Source organism: Nanorana parkeri, unplaced genomic scaffold (assembly GCF_000935625.1).
Source record: "Nanorana parkeri isolate BGI_ZX_2015 unplaced genomic scaffold, ASM93562v1 scaffold18, whole genome shotgun sequence".
Lineage (NCBI taxonomy): Eukaryota > Metazoa > Chordata > Amphibia > Anura > Dicroglossidae > Nanorana > Nanorana parkeri.
The window spans coordinates 3,811,823-3,826,530 of NW_017306286.1; the positions used below are offsets into that span (position 1 = coordinate 3,811,823).

The 14,708-nt window shown below is 37.3% G+C and overlaps 1 protein-coding gene across 1 annotated transcript in view; it reads left to right on the forward strand.

Moving 5' to 3' along the window:
* MYO18B (myosin XVIIIB) overlaps positions 1–14,708 on the forward strand; it is a 427,031-nt gene that overhangs the window by 149,262 nt on the left and 263,061 nt on the right. The window contains exons 17-19 of the mRNA XM_018560492.1: positions 7,408–7,555; positions 7,936–8,095; positions 11,598–11,781. Of these exons, the coding sequence (XP_018415994.1) occupies positions 7,408–7,555; positions 7,936–8,095; positions 11,598–11,781 (492 nt within the window). The remainder of the gene's footprint in view (positions 1–7,407; positions 7,556–7,935; positions 8,096–11,597; positions 11,782–14,708) is intronic.

Sequence of the window (14,708 nt, forward strand, 5' to 3'; positions counted from 1 at the left end):
TGGCATGCTTGTTGTGTATTCCAATCACATCATCTTAATTGGAATAAGCTTTGACTGCCTCTGTCTCTATCTCTGTAACTCTTTTGTTGGATTTTGTATGTCTTGGTAGATGTTTAAGATGTTCCCTCAGATTTACCCATGTTAGCTGTCAAGCTGCCTGACATTGCAGTGGTCACTTGATTCTGTCTTTTTTTCAACACTCACGGTATACTCTGCCCTTATATATTTCATGCATTGATGTTTACATTTAATAGGTGAACATTTTCTACTTTTTTTCTCTCTCATATTGCCATTTGGGCAGAGAAATCATAAGGTGTGTAGGGATTGGTATCTGTAAGTTTTGTGATTGTGCAGATCCTTTTTTAGGCCAGGTAAGGCAATGACAACGTTACTACATGGTACGGAAACAAAACAGTCGTTACCATTTACTCATTTGAGATACTTAAAGTGGATCTTGCTCTAAAATACAAGGTCCTCCTCTGTGGCAACATCTGGAAAAAGCATTAAAAATACTTACTACCTGCGTTCCTGCTGCTCCTTGCTTCCTGTTACTGACAGCATGAACCTTGCAGTGGGAACAACGTCAGGGTTGTAATTTTCAAAAGTAGATGGTCTAGCACTTTGCAGGAGTACATCCTTTTGGGGAGGATCATTTGGAGTCCTCAGCTTTCCCAGGATCTCACAAGAAGACTCAGTGATGCCACCCTTGTGCTAGTTGTTGTCAACCTGCAAGTGGCTTTTCTTATTTAGTGATAGCAGTTGGTAGTACAACTATAAAGATTGTGGCAATAATGTAATGTAATTTTTCCCATAGAGTTGTACTGCCATTTCATTGTTTAGAAAATTAATATTGTAAAGTTGTTAATTTATGAGGGCAATTGCAAGGATTATTCTTTCAGTTATGAGTAATATGCGGTCTAATAAAGGTGATGTCAAGCAATGAAACTAATGCAAGTCACACCAACTCTGGATGCCTTAGCAACAGCAGAAGCAGATGTATAGTATAGTGTGATTAGGGTATCCTGTGTTCCCTCAACTTCCTTCTCATAACTTTGCAAGTTCTACCAAATAAACCCTGTTGAAATTCATTACAAAATGGCTGTTGCCTGATTTATTGAAAGATACACCCTGAAAGAACTGGCTCTGTGGTGGATGTTGGCTAGTAACTTTTGTAAAGTACAGTACATGGACTTTGGCTTCCTAATGTGGCCTATTATATAATCTGATTGTCATTTCCAATGATCCTAGGGTAAGATCTCTGTGGTGAGGCTGAAGGTAGTTCTGGGTACACTAAGGAGTAAGGGGGCCAACTTCAACAAAAGTGTTTGTCCATGAGATGACACGCAGAAAGGATATGTCTACCTGGGTCAAGGAAGGCTTACAGAAATGACCTTCCTGCTATTGAATTGATTGGATAAACATTTTTCTTATGTCTTTATGCACCTATATACTACAATCGGAGAGAATAACTTTTCTTAGGGTTCATGTAGATGGACATTGTTTTCCTGTCAAATATAGGTCAGCAACTTCCTATTGTCTTCAATGCAGTAGTGCACAGTTCAAACACTGCGTTTGAACTGCTTTGCATTGTATTTCTTCAAAAGTATCACGTCATATGTCAGAACATGATAGCAGGTCAAATGCCACTTTTTCTTGACAAGCAATGCGCTTTGCACTCAAGCACATGTACTTGAGCAGAGCTGCATTCAAACGGAAATGGCTGTATTTGACAAAAACACACATCAACATGAGCCCTTGGAGCAACAAAGTTTTGTAATTTAATGGTTTTGACTCACTAGATCAGCTCTTCTCTACTATGGTTTCTGTAGAGTTTACTAGGGGCTCCTTGGGCAATGAGCAACTTCTACCTCTCAGAAAAGTAACTGTGGACTGTTAGCTATCTGTTCTTTCCACTGACCACCAAAGCAAAAGCCATTCTTCCAACTCACCACCATTGTTAGAGGGGGCTTTCTCCCACTGATCACCAATTTAAGGATGCCCTTCTTCAATGACTGCCAAAGTCAAGAGGCACTTTTTTACTGATCAATATTGTAAGGGGATATTTTTCCAATGACCGTCGAAAACACTAAAACCTTCACTGTCTGCATTTATTTTATTGCCATAAATATTGAGACATGGGCATGAAAAATATGCAAAGTACACTACATTCCATTTTCTTTAATTTCTTCTCATATCTCAATTCATTATTTATATTGTGGTCTGCAATATACATATAGTACTTATTAGTAGGGGGTTCTTTGAGACCTGAAAGCTATTTTAAGGTTTCCTCCATGTTAAAATGGTTGAGAAAGACTGCTCTAAATGAATAAACATTTCCATAGGCATTGACTATCTAATATGCCTCAGGAGGACATAACATTATATTCTTTTTACAGATAACTTATTACGGGATGATAAAATATGACAATAAATACACTTTATTTTCACTACATTTCTTTATTTACAGCAGATGCTTAATGTAAATATAGAGCCGTAAAAATATAAATGTCAGTATAAAACTTGCAAATAATCTATAAAATATTGATCTTAATCTTCTTTGCAATCATTTTTAAATGTATGGCCTTCATACCTCATTATGCAAGAATTAAAAAATGTTCATACTCATAATTATTTACATGAGCTGGGATCATGTTTATTGAGGATTTACAGTTCATTTGCTATAGCTGTACAGTGCCAAATGATTGATTAACACATAATGTAATGCATTCTGTCTCAAGAGTTGTTGTTTTTTTCCATGTGATTGCCCAAGTTTTATCCAAATACATTTATACTATGTTTCACAATCAGATCACAATATATGTTTTAATGGGAAATGTAAGTAATTTTTGTTTTAAGAATGCTAAATTATAATTATCTGCTGAAGAGTGAGAGCAATAGTTCTAGGGCTAATATTTACGCCTATTTCTAAACTGATGACCTGTAAGGGCTTTTAAAGCGTTGTTTATGGACCTTTTGGGGTACTGAATTTTGTTGCAGTTTCACGGACGCACACCATTTTTAACCTGGGCATGTTGGGGATCTATTTACTCATTGTAACCTCATCTTTTATATTTGACAAAGAAGGGTTTTATATAGTGTTTTGGGGCACTAAATTTAACTTAAAAGAGATCTATGGGGTAACCTTTTAGGATCACGGGAGTACATATACTAGCATCCTTCCATGACCCAAAGCTCAGTATAAAGCGGGCTATTGCCCCCGATATACTGAGAGCACCGCAGCAGGGACGGATCCCGACAATGCTATCGAGATCCACCCATCTAGAGGCAGAGCCAGCTGTGATCGCTCACTCCCCCGTTCGTTTCTCCACTCAGCACTGGATGATCGAAGCTGGGGTGACTGACAGTCATCGCTCTCTGCAGGGAGATGATCGCAAAGTGAGCGAGCGACGGTATAGGTTCGCTCACTTCTCGAACTATAGAGCCAACGTGTGACAGTTTCATTGTCACACGTCGGCTCAAACTATGGGGTGGAGTGAAAATCACTCATAGTTCTCCTTTAGCACAACGTATTATCAAACCCCAACATTTTGTGAAAAATGCACTTAATGTCGTGCAACATAAACATTTACAACTACCACCGTTTTACTCTACAGGGTCTTGGCTTTCAGAACATATATAATGTTTGGGAGTTTTAAGTCATTTTCAGGCTTACAATGTGGATTATAACATGTAAACGAAAACACAAAAAAAAGGCCTAGGTCCTTAAGGGGTTAAAAAAACAAATAACACAACTATTCAGCAGTAATTACTTCTGAGCACTATTTTTTTACATTGCAAAAACTAGGGTTGCACAGATACCAAGTACAGTACTCGGTACAAGTATGAGTACATGTAACAATACTTTTGAGCTCCAAGACTACACTAGAGAAAAATTAAAAAGTTAGGAGGCAGCTGTCATTTGTAAGGAGCACACAGAGCTCCTGGATTTGTACATCTCTGTTTTAATGTACGATTTTGTTTTTATAAATATAAATAAAGGGATGTACAGATACCAGTTTTGCGAGTACGAGTACTGGTACTTGCCGAGTACTTACAAGTACCAGTACTGGTACATTTTTGTTTATTGTCATGTGACAGTTTTTCTAAAACAATACAGACTAATAATTTCAGGACAGTGGTGGAGTTCCAGAGCCCGGTCCCAGCTGCAACCGCTGCAACCCTGGTAGTTCGCATGAAAATGCCAAGCATCTGCACTGGTACTCGAAAAGTATCTGTGCATTCCTAAAAACATTATAACTATACCACTCCAATGCAAGTTTGCCACACAAAGAGAAAAAACACATTCATGGGTTGTCCCAGTAGCACGGACAATCACATGCAATGCATTGCACATATAAAAAGTATAGTAGAAATATAAGTAGAATATTACCAAATATACACACCCAATCCAAACTTTTATATCTAACCAGAAACTGCAGTTTGTAGGCCACTCCACATTCAGGTTTTCAGTTCTTCTCTGAGGACAGAGACCTCATATAGAGTGCATAGCCAGATTGACAGCTCAGGCTCCGGTTTCTATAATTCATAGAACAATAAAGTATGTGACAGCATTATTCGCAGTGTATACTATTCACTCCCATATAGTTCAGTCACTCATTCCCCCTGCCGCCACCACAGCAGCATACTTCATTGTTCTCTGTACCATAGAAACCACCACCACCATAGTCTGTGTGTGTGTGTGTGGGTCAGTGTCAGTAATGGTAATGGTTGCAGTTGGTGGGGGTGCTCTCCGCACACCTTTCAGCAGTCCCGGCCAATTAACAAAGGTGGTGCTCGCAGTAACTATCACGGATGGCACCGTGCAAAACACAAAGTAGAAGAATGTAGGTCACCAGCACTCAAATTCGCCTGAATGAAGACAGCCGAAGGCAGCCACTTTACGGCTGATTTCAGCCGATGTACGGCTGAAATCAGCTGTACAAGCCAGAAGTGAATAGCGGAACAGCTCTCGGCTCACTCCACTTCAGCTGGGTTATTCACTCTGCTGCCTTCGTCAGCTTTGTGAATGACCCTGTATGACTGTATGCTTCTCAATTAATTTTGTAAACCTTAACTGTGAAATGCTATCAGCCACTCAACTAGCATATAGTGGCCAGAATCATTTTTTAAATCAATTTCTTGGGGACCCCTTTAAATAATTAGAACTGACGATACAATACATGGGAACACTTACAAGGACACCAGATTATTTAAGATATTTAGCCAAATTATTTTGTGTCAGCATGAGAAAAGCCATATATTTCTATGGTGGCTTCCCTCATGCACACCTGTAGCAAAGCGTCAGTGTTTCATGCTGTGAAACAAGCCATCTTGGGTCATCTGTTATGCACACTTGAATTTTGTACATGATTATAATGTGCAGTTATACTCCACTCCAATTTTCATACACAAGTGGACAGTGACTTGTAGATAGCATCTGTTATTTACAACATATAAAAACTAAATTGGAGCTCCATAAAGTTTATGAATAGCTGTTTGATCTAAGTGATGAATCTCATGAGACAGAGACATTATGCAGAATAACATTAAGCAAATGTGTCTAGAGCCATAAAGACAGCACTATGTCTTCCAAACTATATAAAAGGCAAGTTGAAAAAAATTGATTTAAGTGGTGCCAGGATATGACCTTTATGTATCCATTTTAAAGGGGAAGTAAAGGTCAACAAATTGCTGATTGTCTGGCTTTCCATGGCAGAAGAGACTGTGTAAGTCTCTTCTGCTATAAAAGCTTCTTTTTTTGCCATGCATGTGCAGTTCAGAGCACAGACCCTGCATGCTGAGATGAAGTAATTCCTATGCACATGCATGGCCGAAGACTCAAAAAACGGACAGAGCTGAGGATGGAAGTGCCAGAGAGGGAGGTTTGCAGTGCTGCAGCGGATCAGTTTGGCAGGTTAAGCCTGTTATAATGTGCTAATATGTTTGTCGGGTAATGTTTATTATTAACATACTGCCAGTGTATTGTGGATATTACCAACTATGCTTATTGCATTTTTTGCATAGCAACATAATGCTCAATACCCTCAAACTAAACTCTAGCAATGAATGGATTGAGAACTGGCTGATGTAGTAGGGATAACTAAAGCTGTTGACCATGTAGAACACAGTAACTAGGTCAAAGCATGTATAATATAAAAGAACTGTGGCTAGGCCCTAAGGAGATTGAGACGCTAGGATACCATGTTTGTGCCTTTTGCAATATGTAATCAAATGTAGAAACAATATTTACAACTGATAACTAATAGGTTTAAAAACGAATCCCATGTTTATTTAAAATAGATCACATACTATATATAATGTATTAGAATTAAAATCAGCAGGAGGATTATAAACAGCTTCAGATATGTGGGTGGTACATTGTGATGCCTGAAATTGAATAGGATATATCGAGTCTGTTGTTGAAAGAGGTGAAAGGCGAAAGAAGCAAGTATAAAAGATGGCTTGCTGCTCATGATGTAAACACTAATATTATGACTAGTATTGTCAACTTTCTCTGCAAATAGAAGGACCTTATTTTCCTGGGTTTCAAAATTCCTGTAGAGGGTAACATGAAATTGAAAGGCACATCTATTCTGCAAAGATATCTATGACATGTCTTGTGACAAGATGGTGAACAATTGCCAGTAAAAATTTGCATATGCAGAACTGTGGTCTTCCCAGTAATGTATAACACAATGAGCTGGTTATTTAGAAAGGCTGAGCACCAGGAAATCAATGCTTATTTTTAACTAGAGTTATTCAGAAAACTGTTGGCACCTTGCAGAACAACACAGCACTCAAGAAACATTTTTTCAACTAAATCACCAAGATACTGGTCATATAAATTATCTGATCTCACTGTAAGGACTTTGATACTTAGAAAGGTTAAAGACTAAAGACAAAGGGGAATAGAGAGGCTTATATGAATGAGCTCAGAGAAACAGCTGTTTGTACACAGGGCTTGTGTGTCTTCAAGTCAACAATGTCACTAAACTTTTGAGCCATCTAAAAATTTAAATAACAGGAGCAACTGTTTAAATATAGAACTCAACAAAAAGCCTATTGACAGTTTAGGATGCAATTTTCATGGTTTAGTCACTTGCTGAATCTTCATTCCCCTTTATCACCCTGAATGTCTCCCTCTTGGCTGAGAAGCATTATTGGGTCACCTGCAGAAGTGCTTTATTAATATATTCCAGTAGACAATCCATTGTAGGACAGGTGGCACTTAAGTGATGAAAGGAAGAATTCTATCCAAAACTGAAAAAAACTGTGATAGTTATACAGAAATTATGTTTCTTAATCTTTTTATATTGCAGATCCACAATGCTGAACAGCTTCTTTTTTAATTGTAATGTTAGTTTCTGAACAACACAATTTTTTTTACATATGTATTTTTTGTAACAGATAAATGTGCAAGCCAGCAATCAAATGGAAGAGAAGAAAGGCCTTCTTTGGATTCTTGATGAAGAAGTTCTCATCCAGGGCTCCAGTGATGTTAATGTTCTTGACCGTCTTTGTTCATACTATGAAGATAAAAGTGAAGATAGACAAGGTAAGAAGATGGATGCTGTCATGTATTGCCGGCAAGGCAAAGAGTGCTAACCCATTACAAATATACTGTACAACATCAATAAGTCAAATAATTAAAATTTCATGTCCTTTTGAAATAAATGTTTGATGAAAAAACTATATCATAAGTGATGCTGTACACAGTCTCACTATAAATAATATCTATGTATTTGTTTGTAACGTTTGTAGTATGTACTAGTACTACAGTTGTATAATAGATCAATTTTGTGAATAGTTGTTTCAGAGTGATAAATCATAGATGTTTTATCCAGGATATTGTCAATAGATATGATTTCTTGCATTATAAGAAGATAAATAAACTTTAACTAATATTCCACAAACTGAAAGTGACTTGAATTCCAGATAAAGGGCCCGTACGTAAGTGTGAACAGCCACTTCAGTTTGAGATCCTTCACCAGCTTTGTAAAGATCCTGTTCGATACGATGCAACTAGTTGGATCAATAAAGCCAAATTGAACCTATCAGCAGAAAATGCCATTCAGGTATTGCAGCAGTCTAAAATGTAAGTAAAGAGATTTGAATATCATAGGTATATCAATGTTTTCTTTAAGATAAATATCATCCCAATCAACTCATAGTCACCAATCAATTTATACTTTTAATATCCAACAGTCATTTGCACAATCTGAACCTACCTTGACACTGAATATTTTTGTGACCAAAATGAATGCTGCGGTCCACAAAAGAGTGTGTGGGTGTGGTATATTATTATTTATTTTATGGGTCATTACCAACATGAACATACTGTGCTACATTCTTTTCCAAATAGAGAGTTGAAAAGAGATGCATGCTATTATTTTTCTAGTTGTTCATGGATAACTGGGAGTGTTCTACATTTCCTATCAACATCCAAATTTAGTCTTTAAAATGTTCTACCTAAAACTTTGTGTTTTTAATTTTCTGAGCTTTATTTAATTTTTTTCCTCTTTCATAGTTCTTCACTTTGCTGTGTTCTTCTGAATCTCAGCTTTTTTTTGGTTGCTGGGATCTGTCTACACAGGACAATTGCAATACATTAGTAACTCTGACAATAATGCATAGTCTACCTCAACATAGAAGACTTGAAATTAGTTTTTTTGCATCATATATTTATTAATTTTTCACTGACTTTTCACACTTTGATGAACCAGAAACAGAACATGAGATCAGAGCTCAGTGTACCCACTCTGCATTGGTACACCTAGTAGATACTCATAAAAGAGTTGAGCAAACTGTTTTCCTATCCTGCTAGCAATTTAGTTTGCAGTGTTCATATACTAAACAGGTGAGCTGTGGCTAGACAGAATGCTATTCCACCAGGGAGAATGCACAGGCACAACAGGTGGCATAGCAGCACACGGTGGGCCTCCCCTGGAAGCCATGATGCCTATCATGTGACCTATCATGAAATCTGGCTTTGAAAGTATTCTAATACTAAAAACATATGTTTAATATAGATAGTCTATAGTATAAAACAGCATGTTATAGTTGTAAAAACAGAGGAATAAAGAATAGGGACAGAATCATATTTGTGAAAAAATGTATATAAAAATAATAAAAATAAGGAAAAACAGAGGAATTTGGCACCAAGGTTCATAATGCGTAATCCCACAGTATATGTATGGGCATGATTCTATGAACCAAACCAGGCACACATGCATGCACAGATGCTTCCACAGAATGTCTTGCTCTGGCTTCCTGACACACATGCACCAGGGAGATTTCACCTGCAGTGAATATTTGGTGAATGTCCCATTTACAGCTTATTATACCATTAAATTAAATAAACTAAATTAAATATACACCCAAACTGCAAAAGAATTTAAAAAAGAATAGGTAATTTTTTCTAAAAAAGCACATTTCACTTACCGTAAGTAGCTCAATGAGTGAGAGTGGGAGGTTACTACTAACCCTAAAATTCAAGGGCAAACAATGTATGTTCCAATGTATGGTCAATGGCTGTGGTATGTCTTATAATGGAAATGCACTTTAGACAAGTGGAAAGTGTATTCAAGGTAGTTTCAGTTTATTATGATCTTTGATGGTAAACCATTTCCCCCTATTTGTTTTAACTGCATATGTACATAGAAAGTAAGTACACAGAGTAAGAATATAAGATAATAAGCAGGTTACCAGAACAGGCGGGGGGAGAAATATATCCCCATTTTGCATTCTGTCAGACCTCAAATGATTATCTTCATTAAAACGCACTTTGAGTCAGCTGACATTTATAGCTTCATAGGGAGAGCGGGTACATGAAACTCCAGTTGAAATGTAATCAGAACATTATGCTCTTTATACCTGCAATCAATATAACTTGCAATGAAATAAGTTGAGGCGATTTGATTTTGTTCATTTATTTTTGTAATGTCTTTAATTCCTGTAGTGGGAGAGAAAAGAGGGAGATTAGCAAAGGCTTTGGAGTCAGCTTTATGTGAGCCTGGCACAATATGTCAGCCACATTAACACAGATCTTCTTGCAATTGTTATTTCAGTCATTTGCTCTCAGGCTTGCTGTGGTATTCAGGGATGTCTGGAACACTGCTCCCTATTGATTTCTTTTACTTCTGTCATATTGTGTCTAAACAGAACACTAGAAATTCAACTCATTTCATATAACTGACACAATGAGAGCCCTTGCATTTTGCAAAGAAAACAATTCAACATATTAAAAACCTGAGAATATAAATAGTACAAAATGTATGTAATGCGTTCCGTAAAATACATATAGCAGCAGGGAAAAGTTCAAACCCCTGTCAGGTTTTTATTACTGTTTGTGTTCCTGGGGAGATTTACCTTCTCTATAGTCAGCAGTCATAAGGACAGAACATTTTATGATGATCTCCAGAACAAGAGGTGAGAAGAAATCTCCTATTGAAACATGGAGATCTTTTCCGCTATTGTAGTGAGATTGACACTCACTTCCTGTTGTGTCTGCAGGACAGGAAGCCAAGGAAATTCTTCCAAATGGGAGACAAAAAAATTGCTGCCAAACCAGCATCTGGCACAAGATTTTGTGCAGCAATAGATTGTGCATTTCAGATCACATAACTAGTCCAAAAACATACAACATATTCCATTTATTTCCCTGTCTAGCAACATTCAGCCCAAATGGAAGGGGTCCTTTTGTACCCCAAAATGCTTTTGCTTTTTAAAGATTACCACTACCACTACTGCTATTAAAAATGCTTCTGAACTCCAATATCCTCCAGGAGCTCTTTTTTCTGTGTTCTTGGGATAAAAAAACCTGACAGAGGTTTTAACCATTCAGTACTCTATCCAAAGCAAAAAAAAATGGTCACCCTTTAAAGAATAACTCCATATTTCTTAACATGTTTCATGTTACACCCATATTCAGGGTGAAACATGAAACATGGGCACATAAACAATGCATGTCACAGTAGGAAGCTAATATTAATTATAGGTTCTCTGTTATATGTATGATATATACATGTATGTATGTATGATATAAATGATATATAAATATATACATGTAATTTCCTGGAGCTCAGGAGTGCCTAAAGGCTCCAATACATTAATTACATTAATACACTAGCCACGCCCTACTCCCATTGGATCTATAGTACCTATTCCAACTGCAATTCCCTACTGCTCTTTAACTATTCTACTACAACACCCATCTTATTGATTTTCTACTCTACTGACCACATTAGACAGCTCTGTTCAGTGTAGGACTAGAAACATCTTAATCCCATAACATTTTCATCAACATTTTTTGTATTTACTAACCTACATAGATTACTTTTGTTCTTGCGTACTGATAGGGATACTGAATCTGCTGTCGCAATATAATTCACTATTTGACGCTATATAATTAGAGCTACAGAAATGATTTATGTGTAGCATCACTCTGTGTATGATTACTTGTCCATTTAATTACATTTTCTAAACCTGCTGCTTTTTAGCCTTTCAGTATAAGCATATCACTGTTATTTTTTTAGCATGAGGACTGTGCTGTAATCTAGTTAAAGCTTCTAACTTGCTCTTTCTCATTTGCATGCAAGTGACTACTTGAAGGACTTGTTTTTGCCTCGGGCTAAGTTTCCACTGATCTGTCGCTCTGTGGCTGGGATGGAGGGGAAATCTCAGCAAGCCATGCAGAGAATAAGCTGTGTGAGGAAGACCTTTGCCAGCAGCTTTGCGGCCGTGAGAAGGAAATCAGTATGTGCACAAATTAAGCTTCAGATGGTGAGTGCCCTGCTTCATAAGAGAAAAAAAACAGCACTTTAACTGCTTAAGTAGTTACAACAAGTAAAATGCCTTTACTTTACTGTCCAATACCTAAGTACCTAATAATAATATTATTAATAGTGAAAGAATGCTCTATATTTAAGGATAAACTCCCCCAACCATCATAGGGTTGAATCACCTGCCGAATTCCTACAATTTTAGGCGCTGAGACTCCTCCATAGTAGTTTGTGTCTCTGCGCCTACTAATTACCATATTGAGGATGACACTGTAGAAGTTGGATTTTCAAATCATTTGTTCTTTGGATATTACACAAAATGATTCACATCATCAGTTTGTTTTGTAATGGTGGAAGTAGTTGGGTAGAGTTGGAAATTGGGTGGACAAAGCAGCCAAACAACATATCGGTTCTAAGTGAGTTCCCCCTTAGAATAAAAAAAGGTATATTTCATCTAGTCCAAAACTTTTTTTTCTTAATTTTAAAACTCATTCCAGATCAGAAAGTACTGATGTCAGATGATCAGCAGACCAATCAGGCAACTCACATGAACAAAAGGAGTTCAGCAGTGGCGCCCCTCCAATTTCTATCAAAATAGAATTTCTTTAGAGGTTACGTTTATAAAACTTTTTTCTCCACAGTTATAAACTTTCCTTGTGGCAGATGCATAGGGAAAAATGGGAGCATATGCCATATGAGAATTCTGAGTTAACCACTTGCTGTGTTCAGCTCTGTGGTACTTTGGCTGACATTTATTCAGTCATGCAACGCTGTACTAAAATAAAATTTTTGGGTAAAACGTAAAAGATGGGGTCACGTCTGTGCTTCCTCAGCTTTCAGCTTCCTTAGCTTCTTCAGCTTCCTCTTTGGGGTCCCAAGGTGACATTAGGGGTCTGAAAGACCCCTGATATCTACTTAAAGAGGACATGTCACACCCTATCAGCTATTACATATGTGTTAGCAATAAAGTTAGTGTAAAAAAAAAAGTGTTAAAAAAATGAAAGTTACATTAAATTAAAAAATGCAAAAAAAAAACTTTTAAAGTCCCCCGCCCCCCACGTGCATGCATGTACATACGCAAACACACGTCGGTGTGCCTAGTGCAAAAGCGATACTTACGCTACACATCATGTTACAAAGTGAGTTTTCACTTCACTCACTACACTTCATCACTGGAAGCAGCTGCTGTGCCGGGCCCGCAGGGGGGCAGTGGTGCCCGGGATAACCGGCAGCGACGTTGGAGGGGGAAAGCACAGCAGCTGAGGTGGGGCGCAGAAGTGGAGGGGGAGCACATTTCTTGGTGTCAAACAAGCGATGGGCAGGCCGAAAACAATGATTACGCCACATATGTTTCATATCAATGTGAATGTGGGAGCGTGAGCAATAATTCTAGGGCCATCAATTACTGATAACACTAAACTGTTGAGCGGTAAAAGCTTTTAAAGTATCACCTATGACCAATTTTAGGCATGGTAGCTTTTTGCGATTTCGCGTGCTGCGCATTTTTAACCACTTACTATTTACACACACATGATATAATCTCAATTTTTGGCTAGAAAACAGCTTTAAACCCCCAAATAATTATATATTTTCTGCAAGCAGAGGCTCTTTAGAATAAAAAAAATGCTAGTTGCAATTTTTTATGTTGCACGGTATTTGCGCAAATGTTTATCAAATCAGTATTTTTAGAATAAAATACACTAAAATGAGATTTAGTGCACAAAAACAGAAAATAATACCCAATTTTTTGGTAAAATATAAAAGATGGGGTCACGTCAGGTAAATAGATACCAAACATGTCAAGCCTTAAAATTGCGTGTGCCCCTGAAGCTGCAAAAAACGTCTATACCCAAAATTTCTCATAGGGGACAATTTAAAAGCTTTTACCACTTATCAATTTAGTTCTAACATTGCTCAATGGCTCTAGAATTTTTGCTCTCACTCCGACGTTCATGGCAATATGTAACATGTAAAAGTAAAGTCCATGAACCCATCGCACTCCAAACCGCTGTTCCAAAGATAATGAAGGTGGGTGCTGCGGCTGTTGGCGGTTGGCAACGTGGTCAAATAGCAAACAGAATTTATGAACACCAGCACTCCAATAGCAAATCAAATACGCCTGTTTACTGACCTATGAGCAGCATAACTCGATACACTCAATGCAACGATTTTGGAGGTCTCATAGAATAGCCTTCATCAAGCAGAACACTTGTTGAGGATGTGAACCAGGCCTGAAGGAAAATGGCTTTGCAAAGTGGAACTTGCCTTGCAAACTGAACAGCCTATTTGCCTCAATTCCCTTGTCTCAACAGCTGAGAGCTTCCTCTAGTGGCTAATCTAGAAGCCTTCTATTTATTACAATAACAGAAAGATGAAAAAGCAAGCTTGTAAAATAGGAAAGCCGTAAAAATTATTTTCCAGTAAACAGTGCAATAATAACATAAATTATGTGCTCACTGAAAATACTTTGAATTTAATAAATATTTGGAATAGTTATCCATGGCAACCACTCAGCTTCTATCTTTCATTTTCGAAGCTTAACTGAGCAAACTGGAGAGAGAAGTTACTATGGGCAAAGATTCCATCTGCCCCAGTTTGAGTAAATTCCCCCCATTCAATTTTTCCTTTAAACGACTGAAAGAAGCACTTATAGAAAGTTTACTTTATCAGCAGGCTATAACATCTAGTTATGAATAAAGCTAAACATTAAACTGAACATAACACCGGGGCTAAGCTCAAGATTTAAAAAAAATGTTTTGCCCTCATTTGATATGTGCATATGTGTCCAGTAGTTACCCTGAATAAAAAAATGCTATCCCTAAAATTAACACAGCATGTAAATATAAGCGCGTGAAATCAAATTAATTTAATCCATAATCATTTTAAATGAAGTACTAAATGACAAAGTTCAATTTACTAAGCTATGCT